The following is a 13,970-nucleotide window of genomic DNA, read 5'->3' on the forward strand; positions in this document are numbered from 1 at the left end:
GGCTATTGGGCAGCCAAAGACTTCAGATATTTTTATAATTTAAGAGTTGATTTCAATTGTGTTGCGACTCCAAGTAAAGTGTGACCGGAAGTGATTGCGCACTAGCCCAGGGTATCGTAACAATGTGGAAGCAGTGAGGGATTCTGGCAAGAATTGAAGGTGTGCAAAAGAATGAGGTGGAGCAACTGGATGTTGGATGCAAGTCCTGAATGGTATGGAGTGATGCTGTGTGATTAATGTAAGAAATTGTTATATTTTTTGCAGTAATGTTATTTCGAAACATGATTAAGATGCATACAGCCTGTATGATGCTAACACTGCGATTCATTCTTGAGGTCATTCCTGATCATTTTACAGGGGCAGCGTCCTGCTGATAGATTTGAGAAGCATTTACTTGTTTACAGCTAGATGGCTAAAGGAATATTGTTTTGGTTTGGAGATCCCTGGGGTGCAGATAATTTATGACAGCTATTGGGCTAAATTCGCTGCCCGATGCTGAAATCGCGGCCGGCGCCGAGGCGGAGAATCCATTTTGGCACACAAAATCAGGGCCAGCGTCGGTTCCCCGATTCTCCGGACCCCGCAAAGCACCTACCTGTGGCCATTGCTGGAGGCCCGCCCCCGACCGGCCAAAGTCTAGATGGCGTGGATCTAATATGGTCCTGCCGGTCGGAATACTAGCATGGCGGCTGCGGACTCAGTCCGCGGCCGTCCTGGTCGGGCGCAGGCCAATCGGAAGGCAGGAGAGGCCTCATACACGGACGGGCAATGTTCAGGCGGTCAGGATCGGGCTAGCGGCAGATTGGGGGGGGGGGGGGGGTCTATTTTTAATGTCCAGCTTTGTGGTCTGAGTCCGCCATGGAGCACAGAATGTCCACTGGAGGCCGCCGCCGTGCGCATGTGCGACCTCCGATACGGAAGTGCGGGGGCCCGTATCTGCAACAAATGCTGCTAGTTTTACGCCGGCTCCTTGCTAGGAATATGTGGCCCTCTGATGCCAGTTTTTCTGGCGTGAAAGTCCACAGTTTTGACGATGGCGTGGGGGTATTGTCTCAAAAACAGAGAATCCAGCCCACTGTATTTGGTCCTAGCTAACCAAATCATGAACATCTTGTGGGAGGAAACATCATCTTGGGTACAGATGAAGTAATTAAGAGGAGGAGCAAGGTCTGTCTGTTGTTTCAGTTTGCCATATAATTTTAGTCTGCCAAGTGTCTTTCACTTTGCTTCTGAAAGGTTCCCTCCAAGAGCTCTGCTCAGAGCAAAGCAAATAACCCTGATTGCTAACTTTATTTATAAGTGGTATTTGAACTATATTGGTTTGCTTCATTGGAATATATAAAGTGGCAGGTGTAGGGAATAAGTTAAAGATTTTCCTCTTATTTAAGAACTGTTGTAACTATTATCTGTGAACCTATTTCTTTGTTACTAATATGGTTAATTTTGTGTTTAAATTAGTGCTCAGTGTTATCACTGCTATGGTGCAGTTACCTTTCCTCACAGTTTTACAAATTGCAAATAGTTGAGTTCTCATCTGGGATTGTAACATATGGGTGAATGATGGGGCTGTGGTGCTGAGAGAGACTGGTATTGTGGTTGCTAGGAGATGTCAAGTGACGATTCATTCACTGACCTTGGCCACCCTGGTGTCATCATTAGACTTCTTGTGGGATTGCTGTCAGGTTATTTGGTCCAGACTCTAGGAGTTGATCACTTTAGCCATCTGCTCGCGCTCTCTTCTGCGGATGGTCCTTCAGAGCCTCCTGGACTCCTGTGGAACCATGGTGTCTCTCCTCCTGCCCACCTGAGCCACCAATGCTTTCAGTGTCATTGCTCTGAAACTCAGTCTACCTTGGTGTTACAATGCAGCAATTATTTCGTTTTGTGCAGCTTCTCCTGAAGATACAGCCTACTTTTCAGAGCAGGTTGGCTATGATTACAAACACGGCCAGCCTCCCCTGCTGTGTGTAGAGGTTGCAGGCAGCTTGGAAGAATAGGCAGCACTATGAGAGTCATTCCGTCCAATGCTACAGCCATACAGATGAGGTCGGTACACAAAAATTGTATGATGTCCACCTTGATCTGCATGAGCATGGATAGGTCACAAATTGGGACGACATGTCCAAAAATCCAATTTTTACTCAGCGGTAATGGGTAGAGTGTGAGTTTGGCATTTGGGGAGCAGTCTGTGGTTTGCTAGAGTTGTTTTATGCTAGCGATGGTGTGGCCTATAGGTGTTGGGGCTTGATGGATTGAAATGGATCTTTTAGGCTGGCATCTGTAGGGGAGGGATTTGGGTTTGGTTGACAAATGGATTCCTGGTACCGTCAGTATGAGTAAGGGTGCAAAACAGTGGAGGCATTGTAGGTCTTCCTGAATAGCTTTCTAAGAGATATCGTCAAATATTAATTCTGGTGTTTTGGTCTCTGGAGGGTAATCTCATTGTCTGTGTTCCCTCAGTATATCTGTGTCTCTAGCAGTCAGTCATCTCCTCTGTCCAATATGTATCAATAATGAAAAATATTTATCTTTTCTAATGATCAACAAAACAATGAAAGGTTTAGTTTACTTCCATAATTCACTTTCCATTTTAAATTAAATGAAAGTGTTCAAACTAAAATGAAGAAAGGTACCAATTACATGGAGCGAGTCAGATGCTGCATGCAGATCTAGGGATAGGTATTTAATATCACTGCCTATTAAATGACACAAAGCAAATGTTTTTATTAAACAAACACTGTCACAGTCAACATGAAGCAACATTGGTGAGCATGACGTACACAGCCGATCGGCAGCACGGTAGCATAGGGTCAAGGGTCACAGGTTCCATTCCCGGCTTGGGTCACTGTCTGTGTGGAGTCTGCACGTTCTCCCTGTGTGTGCGTGGGTTTCCTCTGGGTACTCTGGTTTCCTCCCACAGTTCAAAGATGTGCGGGTTAGGTGGACTGGCTATGCTAAATTACCCTTAAGTGTCCAAAAAGGTTAATTGGGGTTACTGGGTTAAGGGGGGATGGGATGGAGGAGGTATGTGCTTGAGTGGGGTGCTCTTTCCAAGGGCCGGTGCAGACTTGATGGGCCGAATGGCCTCCTTCTGCACTGTAGATTCTATGATGATTCTACGATGCAGTATTTTTCATAAATATGTAAATAATTTGAATATTTGTGTATAATGCACACTCCCTTATCCTTTACTTAATATTTGATAATGTTTGTGTGATGCTATTTCCATCATGCTGATCACATCTGGGTATTACTTTTAACAACAGATTGTAGGGTACATCTACTTACCATTTTTCACAACTTTCTGTCTTCTTTTTTAAATAATAAATTTAGAGTACCCAATTCATTTTTTCCAGTTAAGGGGCAATTTGGAGTGGCCAATCCACCTACCCTGCACCACTTTGGGTTGTGGGGGCGAAACCTACGCAATCACAGGGAGAATGTGAAAACTCCACATGGACAGTGACCCAGAGCCGGGATCGGACCTGGGACCACAGCGTCGAGAGGCAGCAATGCTAACCAAAGTGCTGCCCTACTTTCTGTCTTCTTAATGCTCCGTGGAACTGTTGCTTCTCCAAGCTCCATCGCCTGTTTTGTTAACTTAAACTTTATTTAAGCTTTTCTGTTATGTTGTGCTTTGCCGCCACTACTGCCGGTCTGCTTCCTGTTCTCTGCAGCACCTCCATTCCTTTTGCATCCATTTAGTGTACTTTTACTTTCTCCATTTCCATCACCAATAGTCATTTGTTGCTCTTTGCTGGCTCCTTGGCACGGACTGTGGCCTTTTGTCTTACAAGCCCAATCTCCTACCAAAATACACTGTGGCTTCACAGCGCCAGGATCCCAGGTTTGATTCCCGGCTTGGGTCACTGTCTGTGTGGAGTCTGCACGTTCTCCCTGTGTCGGCGTGGGTTTCCTCCGGGTGCTCTGGTTTCCTCCCACAAGTCCTGAAAGACGTATTTTTTAGGTCAATTGGACATTCTGAATTCTCCCTCTGTGGACCCGAACAGGCGCCGGAGTGTGGCGACTAGGGGATTTTCACAATAACTTCAATTCAGTGTTAATGTAAGCCTACTTGTGACAATAATAAAAATTATTATTATTAATTGTCTTCATTTTGCTGTTTTCCTGGCACTGAGTTTGCCTCTCTGCTGCTCCTGTTCACTGCTTCCCTAGTTACATCCTCTCCAAATAAAGGTAATAAATGCACTGGTACAAGAGTTACCTATGAAGTATGTTAAGTTTACATAAGCAATTTCCATTATAAATGTGCACATAGGAATTTATAATTGAAATCAAAATAAGGTATAGAATGTATAACTTTAAAATGGGACAGAATTTCCATCTATGCACATTGATTTTAATTATTTCCCACCCTCTAACCAATAAGTCTATTTTTGCAGTAAGTCAGACAGGTAGGTCTTCTTAGATTATCTTTGACAACAGAAAAACTGCATCACTCTGATTTTAAACAATTTTCCCTTGCAATATGTAGGTGTTCCTTCTGCGAGTGGTTGTTGACTGCGCCAGGTGGGGAGGTGGTGGCGTAGTGTCACTGGACTAGTAATTCAGAGACCCAGAGTACTCTGGGGTCCCAGGTTCAAATCCCGCCATTGCAGATGGTGAAATTTGAATCCAATAAAAATCTGGAATGAAATCTAGTGATGGCCATGAAACCATCGTTGATTGTCGTAAAAACCCATCTGGTTCATTAATTCCCCTTTAGGGAAGGAAATCTACCATCCTTACCTGGTCTGGCCTATATGTGACTCCAGACCCACAGCAATGTGGTTGACTTTCAACTGCTTCTCAAGGGCAATTAGGGATGGGAAATAAATGCTGGCACAGCCTGCGACGCCACGTCCCATGAACTAATAAAAAAAAGGTACATACAAATGAGGGGTAGGCCACTCAGCCCCTCAACCTTCCCCGCTATTCAATAATATCATGGCTGATCTGATTCTAGCCTCAATTCCCATTCCCAACCTCAATTCCACATTCCTACCTACGCCCGATAAACTTTCACCCCTTGCTTATCAAGATTCTATGGACTTCTGGTGACAGAGATGTGCTGAGCAGTCACACATCAGGTGGCTTTCTTCCGTAAGACAAGACAATGGGCACTTTTAGCCAGAATAAGTCCAAAACAACCAGACTAAAACCCCCACTCACCAATACTAAGAACAACAAACATGCCAGGAAGCAGCAGTTCCAGAGGCCGCAGAAACACCAAAAACGGTGGCAAGGGACAGGAGCAGCATGCGAGCAGGTCAGCGGACTCACGAGGTGAGGGGTACTGGCCACTTCCAAGACTAGCGACCTGAAAAACGAGCACCCTCTCACCCAGAGATGGATGGAAGACGTCCCTCACTAGGGAACTGAAAGAGATGAAGGAGGACATTAAGGCAGAATTAAAGATGGCAGTCAAGATAGCAGTGATGGAAGCGCTGGCCACCATGCAGGTGGCCCTCGACAAAATAGAAAAGAGATTGGAGGCCCAGGGGAATACAATAAAAGACCTGGAGAAAGCCTCAATGGACTAGAGCGACCGAATTGTTACCCTGGAAGCTGAAATAAAGAGGTTGGTGGCGACTCAGGGAAACCTGAAAGGAAAGGTGGAGGACCAGGAAAACCGGTCGAGGCACGAACATATTAGGATACTGTGACTGCCAGAAGGAATCGAGGGCAGGGACCGGACCGACTACGTAGCCCGAATGCTGGGTAACCGAGTGGGGAGAGACAGCTTTCCCAAGCTGCCGGAGATCGAAAGGGCCCACAGGTCGTTCCAGCCGAAACCCAAGGCAGGGGAACAACCGAGAGCAGTCATTGCCAAGTTGCACAAATACCAGGATCATTTGCTGGGCCATAAAAATAAAGGCTTGCAGCTGGGAGGGACACAAGATCAGAGTCTATCAGGACATTAGGACAGACCGGGCAGAATTTTACAGGGCAAAGTCAGCCCTGTCCAAGAACAGTATCAAATTTGGGTTCGTCCAAAAGAAAGGACTGGACAAGGAACAAGGGAGACAGCAATGAGGCGGACACAGAGGTGGCAGAGAAAACCAATGTACAATTTGCACGAGACTGTATCGCCTCATTCTGAATTTGGGAACTAGTTCGCAGAAAGGAGGGGGCGAGTGCAGCGCAGTGCAGGAGATGGCGATGAGGAGACAGAGGGAAAACCAACATAGCAGGCATAGGAGGGAATCAGACCGACCCGGGGGGGGGGGGGGGGGGCACCACACTAACAGGAAAGCTAACGGCAGGAGGTATGAGTGAGGAGGGGGGGGGGGGGCGCAGCGAATCTCCCACCTGGATCTGGCAAGGGGGGGCACACCACTAAGGAGGGGTAAACCAGAGGGACAAGCGGGGTGTTGGAAATGGGGGGGGGGGGGAAAGAATGGGGGGTAGCAGAAGGAGGGGGAAACAAATTGGTGGGGCTCTAGACTGGCTTCAACAGGTCACTCCTGGAAACATGGAATAAGGTGGCACTGCAAGCAGCCACTTTGGAGGGTCCCTAAACAAAGGGAAACACCGGAATGCAGGGGCTCACCCACATGGCGTACACACAGTTGGCGGTCATGTTGGGTGATCGCTAGACAAAGGGAAACCCCGGAACGCAGGGGCCGGGCCTCATGGTGAGTATGGTGACCGTGGCCATTTTGGATGGCCCCCTAAAGATCGTGCCGGGGGGGCTGCAGAAACACACCATCAGAATAGTCAGCTGGAATGTCAGGGGACTTAATGGCCCAGTAAAAGATCCAGAGTCTTTGCCCACCTGAAAAGTATGAAAGCCGACAGTCTTCCTCCAAAAGACACACCTGAGGAAGAAGGACCAACTGTGGTTAAGGAAGGGTTGGGTGGGACAGACCTACCATTCATGTTACAGGACGAGAGCTAGGGCGGGGTAGCCATACTAATAAATAATAGGACGGTGTTTACTGCGACAAAGATGGTTACAGACCCAGGGGGACGGTACGTCATGGTCAGTGGTGTCCTAGATGGGGCACTGGTAGTCCTGGTGAACGTGTACACACCCAACTGGGACGACACGGAGTTTGTAAAAAAGACCATGGAGGAACACCCGAACATAGATATGCACCAACTGATCATGGCATTTTAACCATGTGCAGGACCCACTGATGGGCAGATCGAACTCCAAAATGGGGAAAACGGCAAGCATGGCTAGGGAACATGAAGCTCCTGAGAGAGTTTGGAGCCTTTTCGGGCTACAAACTCAAGCCGAGCAAGAGTGAAGTCTTCCCCGTGAACTCGAAAGGGGGAGCGGCAGAGCAGGCGGGACTACCATTGAAACAGGTCCAAAGCAAATTCCGCTATCTGGGGATCCAGATTGTTCACGACTGGACACGGACCCAAAAGTGGAACCTAGCCGGTTTGGCTGAGGAAGTACAAAAGGATCTACAAAGATGGGACACACTCTCGCTCTCCCTAGCAGGGAGGATGCAGACGATCAAGATGTGCGTGCTGCCCAGGTTCCTCTTCCTGTTCAGATCCATGCCCAAGGCCTTCTTTAACTCGATCGGCAAAATTATTATGGCGTTTGGGGGAATAAGCACCCAAGGATCCCCAAAAAAGGTCCTACAAAGAAAAAGAAACATGGGGGGCCTGGCCCTTCCAAACCTATAATACTACCATTGGGCAGCCACTGCAGAAAGAGTGAGGGGATGGGTGAAAGAACTGGAAATGGAATGGGTATGATGGAGGAGAGCTCCTGCACAGGGATGACCCTCCGGGCCTCGCCATGGCAGCACTCCCATCCCCGGCAGCCAAACACTCAACAAGCCCAGTGGTGGTAGCCACACTCCGAACCTGGAATCAAATAAGACAGTACTTTAGCTGCACCGAAATGTCCATTATGGTCCCCATCTGCGGAAACCACAGTTCATGCCAGCCATGCTAGACGCCACCTTTAGGAGGTGGAGACACGACAGGAGGTATGCTGACTATTAGGGACTTCTACACAGAGGACAGGATAGCGACCTTAGAGGAACTGAGAGGAAAACTACAATTACTCAACGGATACGAGCTGCGAGAACCTACAGGTAAAGAACTTCCTCTGCAAGGAGACGACAACATACCCACAGACCCCGAGACACACAATGTCAGAGAAACTACAGGACACGAGCAACCTGCGAGAGGGGAACTTCAGGGACCTTTATGAATGACTATTAGAAAGGGCACGTTACCCACTGGACGAAAAACGGGGAAAATGGGAAGAAGAATTAGGGATAGAAATCAGGTGGGGACTCTGTAGCAAAGCACTGAGCAGGGTCAACTCCGCCTCCATTTACGCAAGGCTAAGACTGATGCAATTGCAAGTGGAGCACAGAGCACATCTAACAAGAACCCAAATGAGCAGGTTCTTCCCGAAGGTGGAAGACAAGTATGATGGTGCCAGGGAGGCCTGGCCAATCACACCCATATGTTCTGGGCATGCCCCAGACTTGTCGAGTTCTGGACAGCCTTCTTTGAAGCAATGTCCAAGGTTGTGGAGGTGAGGGTGGAGTCACGCCCGAAAGTGGCAGCCTTCGGGGTATCGGACTTGCCAGAACTATTTATGGGAAGGAGGCTGGCGCTTTTGCCTTTCGTTCCTAATCGCCCGCCAAAGAATCCTGCTCAGCTGGCGATCAGCAGCGCCACCCAAAGCTGCAGACTGGCTGGCAGAGTTGTCGGAATTTTTCCACCTGGAGAAAATTAAATTGGCCAGCCGAGGTCAGAAGAGGGCTTCCACAAAACGTGGAGGCCATTCACCAATTTGTTCCAGAACCTGTTTGAAGCCAACAGCCAATAGAGCAAGGGAGGAGGGGGGTCACACAGAAGTCAACAAGACACCAGGGAATAGGTATAGGAGGGGAAAGAGGAGGGAGGCGGGGGGAAGCCAGGGAAAGAGGAGTGGGGATGGTTGGGAACAGCCAGAATAGACAACAGGGGGCCAAAACAAGGCCACAAAGACAGGTTCCCCGCCAGGGACGAAGTGCGCCAGGACAAAGTGGGGGTTGGCCAAGGCTGAACCACCCGGAACGGGGAGGGACAACAACCCCCCACCCCCCCCAGGTGGAAAAACCCATACCATTCGGCAACCAGCAGACCACAAAACCAGCTAAATAGAACAGTTCCCCAAAGAAACAGCTAATGCATGGGGGGGGGGGGGGGGGGGGTGTCAATCGACAGAGGGGAATGGGGAGGGGGGGGGGGGGGAAGAGCTATACATATGTAAATAGATGACAATCACCTTTTATAAAATACGTATTCCAATAAAATGTCTTAAAATAACAGAAAAGGAGGGGGTGAAGGAGGTGGGGTTATGGGGGGTCTAATTCCAATGTTGAGCTATTGTAAATTGTGTCTGATCCACATACTTTGTTTATTGTGTATTGTATAAAATGAAAAACTTCAATAAAAACATTTTAAAAAAAGATTCTATATACCTCTGCATTAAACATATTCAAACATTCTGCCTTTTGAGGAAAAGAGTTCCAAAGACTCCCGACCCTCTTTCAGAAAAAATAAAACCAGGTGCCTTGCCTAAAAGGGGCTGGTTTAGCACAGTGGGATAAACAGATGGCTTGTAATGCAGAACAATGCCAGCAGCGCGGGTTCAATTCCTGTACCAGCCTCCCCGAACAGGCGCCGGAATGTGGCGACTAGGGGTTTTTCACAGTAACTTAATTGAAGCCAACGTGTGATAATAAGCGATTATTATTATTATTTTCAAGTACTGTTAAATAAAAAGGCAGAACAATACTATTAAAATTTCAAATTAAGAAAAGTTATCATTCCTTATGTGCCCATCATCTTCACTGACTGTCCCTCAAATTGCTGCCCTGCCTTTTCATTAAAATGTTGTGACTCAAAGCATGATGCAGTTTGAGGGACAAAATTGTTGCCACCCTGAACAACAGGTAGCAAGTTCCTCCCACAATTCAAGGAAAGCTTCAGAGTGCATTTAAGCATTTTCATTGTCTTCTCCAGAACATTCTCCAGTGGGACCTTGACAGAATATCAGCAACACAGGAGCGCCAGAGGAATTCCATCAACGTACATATACAAATAACATGAGGTAGCAAGAACTGTGATGTAGACTACTCCCGAATGAAGCAGTGGGAGAGCCAGACAGGCAGATACATAGGAGATGTGGTGTGGGGGCAGCCACAGAGACTCATCAAAAGTGGAGTGTGAGCAGACAGAGACACTGCTCATGAGAAGCAGATTACAGGAACAGGACATAGAGAGAGCGACAAAGACAATCAGAAACTCCTTGGCAGAACAGCACTAACAGGCAAGACAAATCTCTTAAAAAATCAGACCATAAGTAGGAATGGCCAGATATACCCTAATCTTTAGTTATTTTAACACATAGACAAGGCATTGTGGAGCGCGTCTTCAAATAAAAAAAAAAGTCATTTTAAGTTCACTCAGGGTAATAGTCCTCGATCAGAATTGAGAAGCTGATTTCTCAGCTTCTTGATGGCAGCACAGTACAGTCTTACTAAACAAAAGAGGTCACGTGACTTAAAAAGTTTAAAGCCTTCTGACATGAACAGATTAGCCCTTCTGACATGAAGAGAAAGGCTGAAGAAATCAAATGTGCATCTCAGATATGAAGTTAATAGACTCTGAAGCCTAGTAAGTTTGGAGTTTAAAGACCCACAGCAGCACACATTTTTCAAGAGATTGCACATTAGTATCAAAATTGATTGAACGTAGCGTGCAGTATCATGACGTTTACCAACCTGAGGTTCACAAGCCTGCATTTATTCATTCTGAGGACTTTGCGATATTATTTGCGCCATTGGACTGATTAAATAAGGATCTGTGCATTTAGATGAGTGAATAACCCATCAGAATTTGTGGTGAAGATCCATGAATTTAATTAGATTGTGCTTTAAAAAAATGTGTTGCTGAATGGTAGTCATTCAAGAGCCTAGAAAGTGGTTGTTGGACATTGAAACAGTTCAGCTTTATCCCTTATGGTAGAATTATGCTATTGCTCAAGATGCTTTTATGTTTGTTTATTCATTCTTCCCTCTTCTTGTCTCCAAATCTTTCTTCCATTTTTCAGTCATTTACGATGTGAGAACCGATCTTATTTCCTTTAACGTTTTCCATTGTTGGTGTGTTACTGCATCAGAAGCTTCTTGCCTATACTCTAAGCTCTAATAACCACCTTGAATTTGCAGTTATTCGCCATCCTCAGCCGACAATATCTGAATTCAGCCATCATCATGTCTCTGAAACATCACCACCTGGTTTTGCGCAAACATCCAGTTCTTGTTGAGAAAGTCCAAGGCCAAGGTAGCATTTCGAACTTGGACAGAAGTAGAATTCAAGTCCCAAGAGGAAGAAGCATATGTGGGGGACGTTTTCAGGTTTTTGGATGTTAAATACTTGATTTTTGTTTCCGAATTATTTGCAATCAGTCAAGGTAGTGAAAAGTCTCCATGTAAGAACTTGGCTGCCTCCCCCAAGTCCAAAGTGCCTTATTAGCAATGAACATCTATGAATTTTACAATCTTGAACTAGGACTGTAATTCCACAAAACAAGAGAAGTTTCAGCAAGGATCCTGCAGCATCAGCATTTCAACTGTTCGGTTTCTGTTTTTTTCCCCCAGAGTTACCAATCCATACTAAGGGTTTATTCTTGTTAAAGACAGATTTTAGTTTGTAAATAATGTTTGACGGTGTAGTTTATCAAAAGGCTTTTTAGAAAACTACATCATAAGGTTTCCCCTTCTGACTTTGGGTTGCCCTTACCTGATATGCATACACATTGCTGGAATTCGGTATATTTATACAATCCCTGTACAGACTGATATATTGGAATAAGAAATTTGAATTCTCAATGACTAAATTAAAGGTATCGCAGAACAAGATCTCAGGTTTTAAGACTTTTGCTGTAACAAACCAACTAAAAGCAACAGCAACCAGACAATTCCAAGTGTGCAAGTAACACTCTAAACTACAGAAATGTTTATCTTTATCAATGTATTAACGTGACAGATAACCCCATGTCATGCACATTACAACAAGCTCTCCACGGGATTACACAGATCATCCATCCACAGATATATCGCCCCCATTGTAAGCTGTGGCATATTTTCCAAACCCCCTCGGTTTTGATGTGATCCAATTCTCTATTAATAACCTCGCAGCAAGTTTGAGATAGGATGAACGAAAAGGGTTAGTTTATTTGCATACTATCAAACACGAGAGGAGGGTGGCAACATGTCCTCCTTTTCATTCATAGGTACAGGGCAAAGGCCACAGACAAAATAAGAGCTCTTGTTTCACATGAGTCCAGAATCAAAACGCAATGGTGTATACTTTCACAGAGCCCGTCGGCTAAAGACTGATGCTGGATCATTCACTTTTCCAGTAGAAATGACTTCCATGATGGGATAAGCCTGTAGAGATGAATTAGTCTTGGAGCCACTAGTACAGAAACTCAGATGTTCCAATAGAAACAGTGCATGTGGAGAGACAGGTACTCAAACCTGGACAGAGCCCGTTATCTGAGCTGCTACTTACTAGATGGAAAATGGCAGCCTGCGCTTGTCAGCCCCTCTAGGCAATATTATATATTACACGCTCCAACAGCTTGGGAAGGGGAGGTCATGTGACACCCGCCTCTCCATTTTGGCTTGGACAAAGGATGTATATTCCTTAGTCTGGATTATTGAGATTGGTGATGTTGGCCAGACCTGGCCTAAGAATCTGAATACCTCAATGTTCCTTTAGTTTGAGTCATGACCAGTTGTGGATACAGTAATTTTTAAGCCTTTGTCCAGTATTTACTTTTTTAAGACAAATTAGCCACAATGATATACATATATTAAAGTGAAGTCTCAGTTCACTGACACTACAATTTGATTAAACAACCTTTTTGAGGTAACATTTTTTTTCTGTAGATCACCCCTAATTCTCAAAGGTAATCAAACACAGAATATTTAGCTATGTTAAAATGTCTAGTATTCAACCCTGGCCAGGTACCCTATCTGAATGCCTAATCTGAAACTTTTGAAAATTGAAACCAAACACTGTACTCGCGGATGAATTAGATTTTATGGACAATAACTCACCAGATTTTGCATGTTCCAGATCTCTGTCCATGTGTGATTGATGTGGGGAAGTTCCAAGGTTAAAAGGGCCAGGTGAAAGCCTTCCTTGAGTCTGTAACAACTTGAAATTATATGCCATGGCAGTCTGACGAGCCACAAGCCTTGGGTCTAATGCAAATCTGTTCTGGTATCCTGACCAGGTCACCTAAACAGAGTTAGAACAAAAATAAGTGAACCAGTTCTTTTTGCCCATACAAAATGCACCTTTGTCAAGGACTCAGACTTATCAGAAAAGGTCTGCTGTATTATAAATATAAAATTACTTAAGCATATCAATAATCACAAGTAATCTTACAGCCACTTTGCGAAAATAATAAGCATTGCAAAATATGAAACGTCCTCAATGTGATCATATTTTGCTTTTGTTGGGGGATGGGGTGAAGAACATAGAACATTACAGCGCAGTACAGGCCCTTCGGCTCTCGATGTTGCGCTGACCTGTGAAACCACTCTAAAGCCCATCTACACTATTCCCTTATCGTCCATATGTCTATCCAATGACCATTTGAATGCCCTTAGTGTTGGCGGGTCCACTACTGTTGCAGGCAGGGCATTCCACACCCTTACTACTCTCTGAGTAAAGAACCTACCTCTTATATCTATCTCCCCTCAATTTAAACAGTAGAGAACAGTTATTTCTTTTAAATACATCAGAACATTTGCATTTTCAGAAAGAAACAAGAAAGCATTTGTAAACATTTACTGTTGAATCTGTAAAATTATCTCAAGGTCTTCAGTAGCTATTTTTGAGATTATAATTGACATTTTCATCATATCCTTCAGTGCAATGAGTCTGATTTCGTTTTTTGTATTAAACGCAAACATGAACAA

At 45.3% G+C, this 13,970-nt stretch overlaps 1 protein-coding gene across 5 annotated transcripts in view; it reads right to left on the reverse strand.

Annotated features, from left to right (window-relative positions):
- LOC140394181 (probable helicase with zinc finger domain) overlaps nt 1-13,970 on the reverse strand; it is a 682,830-nt gene that overhangs the window by 187,875 nt on the left and 480,985 nt on the right. For all 5 annotated transcript variants that reach the window (XM_072481139.1, XM_072481135.1, XM_072481136.1 and 2 more), the window contains one exon: nt 13,101-13,284. In XM_072481139.1, coding sequence (XP_072337240.1) covers nt 13,101-13,284 — 184 coding nt within the window. The remainder of the gene's footprint in view (nt 1-13,100; nt 13,285-13,970) is intronic.

This window comes from Scyliorhinus torazame, chromosome 17, assembly GCF_047496885.1.
Source record: "Scyliorhinus torazame isolate Kashiwa2021f chromosome 17, sScyTor2.1, whole genome shotgun sequence".
In the NCBI taxonomy this organism is placed as follows: domain Eukaryota; kingdom Metazoa; phylum Chordata; class Chondrichthyes; order Carcharhiniformes; family Scyliorhinidae; genus Scyliorhinus; species Scyliorhinus torazame.